The sequence below is a fragment of the Prionailurus viverrinus genome, chromosome C2, assembly GCF_022837055.1.
Source record: "Prionailurus viverrinus isolate Anna chromosome C2, UM_Priviv_1.0, whole genome shotgun sequence".
Classification (NCBI taxonomy): Eukaryota; Metazoa; Chordata; class Mammalia; order Carnivora; family Felidae; genus Prionailurus; species Prionailurus viverrinus.
The window spans coordinates 110,503,711-110,515,109 of NC_062569.1; the positions used below are offsets into that span (position 1 = coordinate 110,503,711).

Below are 11,399 nucleotides of genomic sequence, written 5' to 3' on the forward strand. Positions count from 1 at the left end.
AGGCCACATGATAATCCATCATAACTTTGACCTCACAGGAGGTAAATTTAACTTTATTAGCTCTGTAGCCATTTATTATTTAGTCTTTCTAACAGTGGTTCACAAAGTATGGTCCCTAGACCAGCAAGATCAGCATCAGCATCCCTTGGAAACTAGTTAGAAAGGCAAAATTTCATGCCCCACCTACCAATTCTACTGAATCAGAAACTATGGCAGTAACACCCATCAATCTTTGTCTTAATAAGACCTCCAGGTTATCCTAATACGCTCTAATGTTAGAGAACCACTGTGTTTGAAGAAACATTGAAAAGCAAGTAAGGAATTTCTTTAATGTTTTTATTTATTTTTGAGAGAGAGCCAGAGCACAAACTGTGGGAGGGGCAGAGAGAGGGAGACACAGAATCCAAAGCAGGCTCCAGGCTCTGAGCTGTCAGCACAGAACCCTACGCAGGGCTTAAACTCCTGAACTGTGAGATCATGACCTGAACTGAAGTCGGATGCTTAACAGACTGAGCTACCCAGGCACCCCATTCTTGTTTTCTTTTTAATAGACTTACCTTAGCAAATTTGCAAACAATGTTCTCCTTTTTGTTAAGATATGTTTAGTCTAGTATTGGAAAATCTTTTTTTTTTAATTTTTAAAAACTGTTTATTTATTTTTGAGACAGAGAGAGACAGAGCATGAACGGGGGAGGGTCAGAGAGAGAGGGAGATGAGACACAGAATCTGAAGCAGGTTCCAGGCTCTGAGCTGTCAGCGCAGAGCCCGACGTGGGGCTTGAACTCACAGACTGTGAGATCGTGACCTGAGCTGAAGTTGGAAGCTCAACCGACTGAGCCACCCAGGTGCCCCAAGTATTGGAAAATCTTGATGCATTCTGCTTACAAACAATGATAATAGCCTATTACCTCTAACTATTTTCCACAAGAAAGGGAGAAAAAAATCATCATATTGACGTCACAAGATCTTAGGATTTTCCTGAAGGCCTCTCATATCAGTCTTTTTAAAAATTTTATTTATTTATTTTATGTTTTTATTTTATTTTTTGAGAGACAGAGACAGAGCACTAGTTGGGGAGGGGCAGAGAGAGAGGGATACACAGAATCTGATGCAGGCTCCAGGCTCTCAGCTGTCGGTACAGAGCGCAATGCGGGACTTGAACCCTCGAGCTGTGAGATCATGACCTGAGCTGAAGTCAGATGTTTAACTAACTGAGCCACCCAGGCGCCCCTCTCATGTCAGTCTTTTCAATATCAATATACATCTCTGGTATGCAGTTTATAGCTGAGAACTGGACATGTCCTTTTTCCCTTCAGGCTTCAAAAACATAGATATCAGAAGTCAGAGTATGGGAACAGATAGGGTGATGCTTGGGAGAGAAAGCTTAAAAAACCTTAATTTTCAAAGCAAGCATTTATCTGTAGCAAAAATGCTGATGTTTTGAAGAAAAGGAGAAACCAGTTTCTAAATGTACAGAGCTGTTGGGGCACCTGGGTGGCTCAGTCTGTTAAGCAGCTGACTCTTCATTTCGGCTCAGGCCATGATCTCATGGTCGTGAGATCAAGTCGCACGTTGGGCTCTGTGCCAACTGCACAGAGCCTGCTTGGGATTTTCTCTCTCCCTCTCTGTCTGCCCCATCCCCTGCTCTCTCTTTCTCAAAAATAAATAAAATAAACATTAAAAAATATACATACAGAGAAGTTTATTAAAACAAGAAAAAAATTAAAATGGCAAGATATTGGGGCGCCTGGGTGGCGCAGTCGGTTAAGCGTCCGACTTCAGCCAGGTCACGATCTTGCGGTCCGTGAGTTCAAGCCCCGCGTCAGGCTCTGGGCTGATGGCTCAGAGCCTGGAGCCTGTTTCTGATTCTGTGTCTCCCTCTCTCTCTGCCCCTCCCCCGTTAATGCTCTGTCTCTCTCTGTCCCAAAAATAAATAAACGTTGAAAAAAAAATAAAATGGCAAGATAAACATAGTTTTAGAGCAAAGATAATCTTATGACCAACAACTGAGTTGAGTTCCTATACCATTAGTTTCAACTGACATCATTTCTGATGTGGTGGTCCAAAATATGTTCCCCAATTTTTTGACACTCTCTCTAAAAAGTGGAGCCTAATTCCTCTTCCATTGGATTTAGTGACTCACTTCTAACCAATTAAAAAATAAAAGTGGGCCAGTATGCAACTTCAGAGAGTAGGTCATAAAGAGGCAGTGCATTTTCCTGATTGCTCCTTCACCTGGATGATTCACCCTTGGGGAAGCTGACTGTCATGTCCTGAAGACACCCAAGTGACAAATTTCAGAAACTTCAGTTAGGCTCCTCTGAGCCCTCTTCTGGAATAGTCCTCAACCTTGGCCTTCTGTAAGGCTGCACAGTTTAGTCTTAGCAAGAATCTTGCTAAATCAACACCCCACTCTTGATATCTGATCATGTTCCTCATTCCCCACTCTTGATGTCTAAGTCCTTGACCTGCCTTTAGTAATAAGCCCCTTATCCTGATGTCTCCTCTTAGTAGTTTTCTGTCACTGACACCCTCACTCTGCTCTTTGGTTACAAATTTCCAGCTATCTTTGCTGTATTCAGAGTTGAATTCATTCTCTCTTCCCTATTGCAATATCCCTAGTTGCAACAGTTTTGAATAAAGTCTTCCTTACCATTTTAACAAGTGTCAGAATAATTTTTTTCTTTAGCAGAAGCAGCCTATGGAAAAGGTCCACCTGGTGAGGAACCAAGGCTTCCTGCCAAATAGCCAGTCAGGTTTTAGATCACTGCAACTCCAGACAATCTTGACTGTATGCTCCTAAGCAATACTGAGCCAAAATTACCCACTAAACTTCTTCTGAATTTCTGAACAAGAGAAACTGTGAACTAATATTTTTTTTTTAAGCCACCAAATTTTGAGGTTAATCTATTATGCAGCTATAGGTAACTAATACACCTGACTACCAGATTAAATAGTAAATTGGGAGTTATGAGAAACATCAACTCCAAGTTAGTTAAGTGCAAGATAGAATAACTTTCATGGAAACTTTTTAAAAAAACTTTTTTCTTTTTTGGTGCTTTTCATATTAAGTGCATTAAATGCATTCTAGTTAGACTATGTCAAAAAGGACTTCAAAGCTCACCTCATTTACAAATTGGAAAGTAAGGACTGGGAGAGAGTAACTGGTTTAAGCAAGCCTTCATTAAAAGCCTTCACTAACCTTTCCTTAAGCAAAGGTTCATTTAAAACCTGCACATCCTGATTTACAACTCAGTGTTTTTTCCCCCCATTATGCCACTTAAGACATGGTACAGAAAGAAATTTGAAATATGTCTTTCTGATAAAGATTTGCCTTAGTCTGTCTGGGTTGCTATAACAGAGTATCACAGACTTGGAGGCTTAAACGAATGTTTATTCCTCACTTTTCTAGAGGCTAGGAAATGCCAAGAGCAAGGCACTGGCAGATTCCATGTCTGGTTAAGGGCTACTTCCTGATTTACAGACGGCTCTTTTCTTGCTGTGTCCTCACATAGCAGAAGGGAGTTCTCTGGGGTGTCCTTCATAAGAGCACTAATCCCATTCATAAGGACTCCACCTTCATGACCTAATCACCTTTCAAAGGACCCACACCTATCACATTGAGGATTAAGATTGTAACATATAAATTTCAGAGGGACACAAACATTCAGTACATAACAGGGATTATAGTATATGCTGGGTTAAAAAAACACTGTGAATAGGAATATTAGAAAGACACTAGAAATAGCTGTATCAGAAAAATCTGTATGTTGGGACTCCTGGGTGGCTTAGTTGGCTAAGCATCTGACTTCAGCTCAGGTCATGATCTCATGGTTCGTGGGTTCAAGCCCTGCATTGGCCTCTGTGCTGACAGCTCAAAGCCTGGAGCCTGCTTTGGATTCTGTGTCTCCCTCTCTCTCTGCCCCTCCTCTGCTCAGTCTATGTTTCTCTCTCTCTCTCTCAAAAATGAACATTAAAAAAAAATGAAGAGAAAAATCTCCATGTCCTATTAGATATGGTAGAGTTAATTCTTCAAATGTCATGTCTTGTATGGGTTCTTCTCTTACCCATCTATGGACAGAGCTAAAGATAATTTGTAACCCCCTCCTTTTTCTCTTTTTAAACTTTTAGAACAGGGGCATCTGGGTGGTTCAGTCATTTAAGCATCTGACTCTTGGTTTTCAGCTCAGGTCATCATCTCACAGTTCATGGCCTCAAGCCTTCGTCCACCTCTGCACTGATAGCACAGAGCCTGCTTGGGATCCTCTCTCTCCCTCTCTCTCTGCCCCTCCCCTGTTTGTGCTCTCTCTCTCTCCTCTCTCTCTCAAAGTAAATAAATAAACTTAAAAAAAAAAAACCTTCTGGAACAGCCAAAATAAATTTTTTTTGTCAGTAGTCCCTATTTCAACAAATAGTATTTCTATCCATCTAGTTGCTCAAGCCAAAAATCCAGGAGTCCTCCTTCTTACTTCCTTCTCCTTATTCCTAACCTCCAATCATAAAATTTTGTTCATAGGAATCACAGTATTAGTATTTAGCATAAGTATTAAATAATTAAATATTAGTATTTAAGTATTAGTGTTAACTATATTAGTATTCGTAGTTAAGAATTAATATTAAGCATTTCTCAGAATACTACCAAAATTAATTTGGTCTCCCAGCCTACAAGCTTGTGCTTCTTCTAATCTATTCTCTGAACTGTAATTAGGATATTCTTTTTTTTTTAATTTTTAATGTTTATTTTTGACAGAGAGGGAGAGAGAGAGCGAGCACAGAAGTGGGTGGGTAGGGCAGAAAGAGAGAGGGAGACACAGAATCCGAAGCAGGCTCTAGGCTCTGAGCTGTCAGCACAGAGCCCGACATGGGGCTCCAACCCACAAACCATGAGATCATGACCTGAGCTGAAGTCAGATGCTCAACCAACTGAGCCACCCAGGCACTCCAGGATATTATTTATAAAATGTAAATCTGAGAATATTCTCCTAAAACCATCCAGTGTTTTCTACTGTTATGAGAATAAAGTAAAAAATCATAACCATGGCCATTGCAGCCTTAAGCAAGCTGCCTCTGCTTATTTCGTTAACTTAACTTTCTAACTACTGACAAAACCTCTCCTTGACCAAATCTGAGTCTGGCTCCTCTGAGCCCTCCTCTCAGCTAGGCTCTGATGTTGGACTCCATCGTTGGTCCACTTAGTCCAGTTTTTGTTGTTGTTGTTGTTGATGTTGTTGTCACTTAGTCTAGTTTTAGCAAGAATTTGGCTGTCAGTGAAAATTTCTCATTTTTGGCACTTAATCATCCTCTAGATCTGATAAAATTCCTCATCCTCCACTGTCAATGTGTTGTCAACCTGGCCTGGCTTCAGTAAGAATTAAGCTGAGTCAGTCTAGTAAGAATCTCTCTTATGCCTGATGTTTCTTTCCTCTTAGTTAATTTTCCATTCACTGATCCTCACCCTACACTTTGGCTATAATATTGCCCCCTCAATTGTCCTTGGTGAATTAGAAGTTGAGGCTGATCTCTCTCCCCAACTTCAAAACCCCCAATGCAGCAATCCCTCTTAAAGTCTTCCTTATGTCTTTAATAAATGTCATGAATAATTTTTTCTTTAACACGCTCTCCCATAATTTTTAGCTTCAGTTAACTGGACTATTTTCTCCCACCTCAAGACCTTTGCATATGCTATTCCTTTGCCTATGAATTTGTTTTCCCAACTGCTGTTGTCTTTCAAACTAAGCGTCATTTTCTCACAGACGTATTACCTGTACCCCAAGGCTGTTAGCTCTCATACTAGATGTTCCATGGCACCTTGAATTTCTGAACACTCTTCACACTTTCAATTTGTTGTTCATTGTGAACTCCATATGGATAAAGGCAACGTTGGTCTTGTTTGCTGGTGTCCTCAACATGTACTATTGATGGGGACATAGTAGACACTCAAATATTAGCTGAAGGTATGAGTAAACACCTAAAGTAAACTTCAACATAAGAACAATAAATTCAAACAGAACACAAACATACAAAAATGGAGTTTATAATCATTTTTATGTTCACTTATAATTTTAGTATGGCATTAACAACATAGAAACTGAAGACTGACTTAGTGTTTAATTTCTATCAACTGCAGTTTGGTGTCATTCTATTAAGACATAAGAGAGGTTTTCAAAAGATCCTCTAACTTGACTAATACTGTAAAATATTAATTATGGCATTGACTGATGCCCAGCTCATCAATAGGCTACAAAAAAGAACATATTCACTTTTCAAAAAAAGTAACAAATCAAACCTCAAGCCAGAATATAACACTGTGTATATTCTTTTCATAACATAATACTGCAGAGTATTCTTTTTCTTCTAGCATCTACATTCGCAGCATTTCAGTGGGACAAAAAAATCTTAGGTGACAAAAAAGTAAGTTAAGCAATTTGCTTTCTTTTTGTGGAGCTTCTAGTTACTATTGGCACTCGAGAAAAATTAATAGTTGTTTTGGCTTTCAAAGCTTTTTTAAAGTATTTAAAAATTGACTGAAGGCTAGAGGAAGGGGCTAAGTTGTGTTTTTCTGTACCAGCAGAAACCATAGGAAACTCCTGTTTTAAAACAGTAGCTGCAGGTTTATCCAAAGGCTTAGGGCTTGTCACCCATTCACGGCAGTGGTGCTTTATCCAGGCCAATAACTGAACATCACTTCCCAGCTGGTGTCCTACATGATGTTCAGAGTCAATAAAGGCAACAGCATATACTTTGTTCATCACTTCCCACTTTTTACGAACAAGTAAGTCCATAAAAACCAAGCCTCCGTAACCATGTACAATGAAGGCAACATCCTTGCCTTCAGTCTTTGAAATGAAGTAATCCCAAATGTAAGCCATGTGTTCTTCAGGAGTGTTGCTGCATCTTTTAGGGGTGCACTGGAGAGGTTGCTGGACAGATAAAAAGTTCTCTGCTGGAACCATTTTTAGGGAAGATGACCCCTTAGTTTGGGTTAAAAGGCCTTTCTGCTCTTCTTCCATGTTTAGGTCGATGAAATTGTCATTGGGGTTTAGCACAATTACATCATAATGTGCCTGCAATGCCATTTGAATACATGGTATCTGACTTCCATGTTGGAGACCATGATGTATTATTGCCTGCTGACTCCACTGACCAGCTCTAAAGACTCCTTGGTCTTGAAGAAGAACAAGAAGAACAGAACGATGACTTGTTAATGCTCTCTCACTCATGAAAAAGAAGCTTCTTGGTTCTTTATCAGCCTCTGGTGGGATATATACTTTTTGTAATTTGCATACTTTCTCCAAAAGCTCATAAATATATTGTTCAAGCAAATAGCCAAGGGCCTGGTAGCGCTTGCTGTTCCTCTCAAAGACATTTTTATAATAGTTAAAAACAAAAGGCCTTTGTGTCTCAGTGTGTCTCAATTCAGCTTTTTCATTGAAGTCATATTTAAGTTCTTCTAGTAAGTCAGATTGTTCAATAAATTTTTGGAAGCTCAGCTCCCGAGTAACTGGTAACCACTGAAAATAAAAAAGCAATAATCTGTCAGTGGTAGAAAAAACTAAAAATACCGCTTGTTAAATTATTCCTGTGGGAAATCATTCTAAAATTAAGTACTTCACTAATACATTACCCTTTTAATCTAAATTAAGGACTGAGTTAAGGACTTAATCTGAGTTAAGGACTTTAACTCAAAATAATTGTGAATGATGCAAAGTAGTAAGGGATAATTAAGTATGGGAAAATGGCCAGACCATACATAATGACAGAACTGACCCACAATCCATAGCAACTTGCCCAGGAAGCCAACCCCTTATCTACAATAAATAGCCCAGGAAGCCAGCCTGCTATAAGTCAGATTTGTATGAAGTCAGACTACTACCTCTAGTGACAATCCAGCAAGCTAAACAATAACCTCTGTTACAACTGGCCACAAATGGCCAGGACTTGACTAATAACTGAGAGCTTTCCTAATTTTTATCCCTGCTTCCAAATTAGGACCCATGAGAAAAAGCCAAATATGCATCCCTAACCAATCACACAGGATATTCTGCTTTTAGTTAGCCCACCTGCAGCTTCCCCAGGCCAACAGCCTCCAATCAGGACATACCAACAGCCTTTCTTATTTTCCACTATACAGCTTTCCCAGTTTTCTGCCTTCCTTTGAGTCTCTGCCAAAATGCAAGTGATGTGGTTGACTACATTGATATAGCTAGCACAGAATAAATAGGTTTTGCTTTTCTCATTTGGTTTGGCTTTATTTCCACAGTCAGCATTCAATAATTTTTGCTGTTAAATAAATGGCAGGGGATGGCAGTGGGGGTGAAATGCGAACCAAGCAGTACAGGTTATGATCAATTTATCTTACAATGAAGATATGGTATTTCAGATGTCTGAGAAGAAAAAAGTGGCTGACTAAAAAGTTAATTTAGACAGTTATTGTGGACAAAGCCTAAAAGGAAAAGACTTTGAAAGGTTAAGTGGCTTGCCCTGAAGATTATTCATTAAATTATTATTAAATACACGATTGGGTACTGAGGTTGTCGGACTCTAAAATTCATGTTCTTAACTAATACATGAATATGTTCTCTGCTTAATTTCTTAACATTGACAGTGGTAATCCATGACTCACTTCCAATAAGTAGCAGTGAAAATGATTTTTAATTACACTCATGAAACTATCAAGGCTTATGGCAAAATTAAGATGGTGCTTGCTTACTTTATTTTCTTAACTATTTTCTCACTTTCTGAAACTTATTCTGATTCCCATATGTAACGGCTATGTTATGAAGGTGTTTGGTTGTCCAAACCACCCAACGTATCTAGACTGTTCTCTATTCCCTCCTGTTCCATTAAAAAACTGTTTTCTGGGGTGCCTGGGTGACTCAGTTAGTTGAGCGACCAACTTCGGCTCAGGTCATGATATCGCGGTTTGTGAGTTCAAGGCCCGCATCGGGCTCTGTGCTGACAGCTTGGAGCCTGGAGCCTGCTTCGGATTCTGTGTCTTCCCCTCCCCTGCTCATGCTCTGTGTGTGTGTGTCTCTCTCAATAATGAATAAAACGTTAAAAAAAAACAAACTGTTTCTTCTAGTGTTGCTGATCTCAGAGGCCATTATGTAATTAATGTCTTTCCAAAGTGTAAATGACAGATAGACCTAATTATCCTTTAAAAGGAGAAGCCTTGGGGTGCCTGGGTGGCTCAGCCTGTTGGGCTGGGCATCCAAATTCGGCTCAGGTCATGATCTTCATGGGTTGTGAGTTCAAGCCCTGTGTCGGGCTCTGTGCTGACAGCTCAGAGCCTGGAGCCTGGTTCAGATTTTGTGTCCCTCTCTTGCTCTGCTCTTCCCCTGCTGGTGCTCTGTTGCTCTCTCTCAAGAATAAATAAAACATTAAAAAAAAATTAAAAGGAGAAACCTCTTGGAGGGAAGGTGGGTGGGGAATGGGCAAAATGGGTGATGGGTATTATGGAGGCACTTGCTGTAATGAGTACTGGGTATTGTATGTAAGTGATGAATCTCTAAATTCTATTCCTGAAACCAATATTACAGTATATGTTAACTAGAATTTAAATAAATAAATATATATATATAGAGAGAAGTCTGTCGAATTAGATTGATTTAGGTTTAAACCCTAGCTCCAAATTTTCAGTTCGAGTGACTTTCAGCAGGTTCTTACCTTCTATGCGTTTCTTCATCTTCTGAGTTTTACTTTATGCTATTTAATAGTGATCCTTATTACTCTCTATCTTGCTACTCTGCTTTATTTTTCTTCATAGTCTACATTACCACTTAATACATAATTGCTTGTATATTTTTCAACTTTACGTCTTCCCTCACTAGAATGAAAGCTATAGGAGAACAGGAATTTTATTTAACTACTATAGCTTCAGTGTTTAGAATGCCCTCTGGCACATATTATATAAATATTTTTTGAGAGAATAAATGCAAAACAGGGATAACAATATTTCACAAGGCTGTTGTGTGAAATTAACTAATGTAGGCAAAAACCATACTACATAGTGTCTCACGCATGGAAGGTTCTGTGAAATTAGACAGGATGATATTCATTTTTGAGAAATGTGAAATAAAAAACCGTATATATCTCTTTCCAGCCTTCCTTATTCACTTAACATTGTGATATTTATCCATATTAATAAATGTATTTCTACATCATTCATTTTGTTTTTGGTGTTCCATTTCTTGAATATGCCATAGTTTAACCATTTTCCTGTGGAAGAACATTTAGATTGCTCTAATTTTCTACTATTATATACAAAACTGAAATGGGTATTTTTATAGCTATATTTTTGTGCACATATCAAAAATTTCCCTAGGCAATATACTTGAAGGTGGAATTTCTAGGTTATATCAGCATCTTTCACTTCACCAGACATTGCCAAATTGCTCTTTAAAAAGAAAGTTCTATTTTATAAATTGGCATGGATGACCAGGTTTGCACAGAAAACCAATAGTCTCTCAGATCTAAAATACCCTGTTTAGGGGTGCCTGGCTGGTTCAGTAGGAAGAATATGTGACTCTTGATATTGGGGTCATGAGGTAGAGCCCCATGTTAGGGGTAGAGATTACTTAAATAAATAAAATTTAAAAAATACTGTTTATTCAGATGTTGGTCTGAAAATTGCCTTTTCCTCTACTGAGATACAGTATATTTAAAGCTCAAAGAACTGGGGCACCTGGGTGGCTCAGTCGGTTGGGTGTCCGACTTCGGCTCAGGTCATGATCGCACAGTCAGTGAGTTCGAGCCCTGAATCACGCTCTGTGCTGACAGCTCAGAGATTGAAACCTGCTTCGGACTCTGTGTCTCCCTCTCTCTCTGCCTCTCCCCTGCTCATGCTCTGTCTCTCTGTGTCTCAAAAATAAATAAAAACATTAAAAAAATTTTTAAAAAACACATCAATTTCTTCTTCTTAAAAAAAAAACTCAAAGAACTAAGCAAAGAATTTTGTTAGCTATTTAACTCTTTTTTAATCAGAAAGTAAAATAAACAAAATCAGTATTTTCATTCTTTTTTAATCAGTATTTTTAAAATTTTTTTTTAATGTTTATTTATTCTTGAGAGAAAGACAGAGTGCAAGTGGGGAGGAGCAGAGAGACACATAGAATCCGAAGCAGTCTCCAGGCCTTGAGCTATCAGCACAGAGCCCAATGTGGGGCTTGAACTCGTTAACCATGATATCATGACCTGAGCCAAAGTCTGACACCTAACTGACTGAGCCACCCAGGTGCCCCTTAATCAGTATTTTCTAATAGCACATAGCACAACATTTAATGATCTTTTCCACTTTTGTTCAGTGTTTGTATACTTAGTTGTTTGAGACACTTCTCAAGGCTGAAGAATGAGAGTTTGCAAACTGGAAAAACAAAATGGCACATAGATATATAAAGGAT

General features: G+C 38.9%; 1 protein-coding gene across 1 annotated transcript; it reads right to left on the bottom strand.

Moving 5' to 3' along the window:
* Positions 1 to 6,416: 6,416 nt before the first annotated feature.
* LOC125174503 (putative protein FAM172B) lies at positions 6,417 to 7,220 on the bottom strand. The gene has a single exon (XM_047874019.1). It carries the CDS (start codon positions 7,218 to 7,220, stop codon positions 6,417 to 6,419), a length of 804 nt encoding a protein of 267 aa, XP_047729975.1.
* Between the last annotated feature and the right edge of the window lie 4,179 nt (positions 7,221 to 11,399).

What these genes read in the sequence shown, in the direction of transcription:
- LOC125174503 (XM_047874019.1), bottom strand. Translation starts at nt 7,220, where the DNA reads ATGAGTGAGAGAGCATTAACAAGTCATCGTTCTGTTCTTCTTGTTCTT.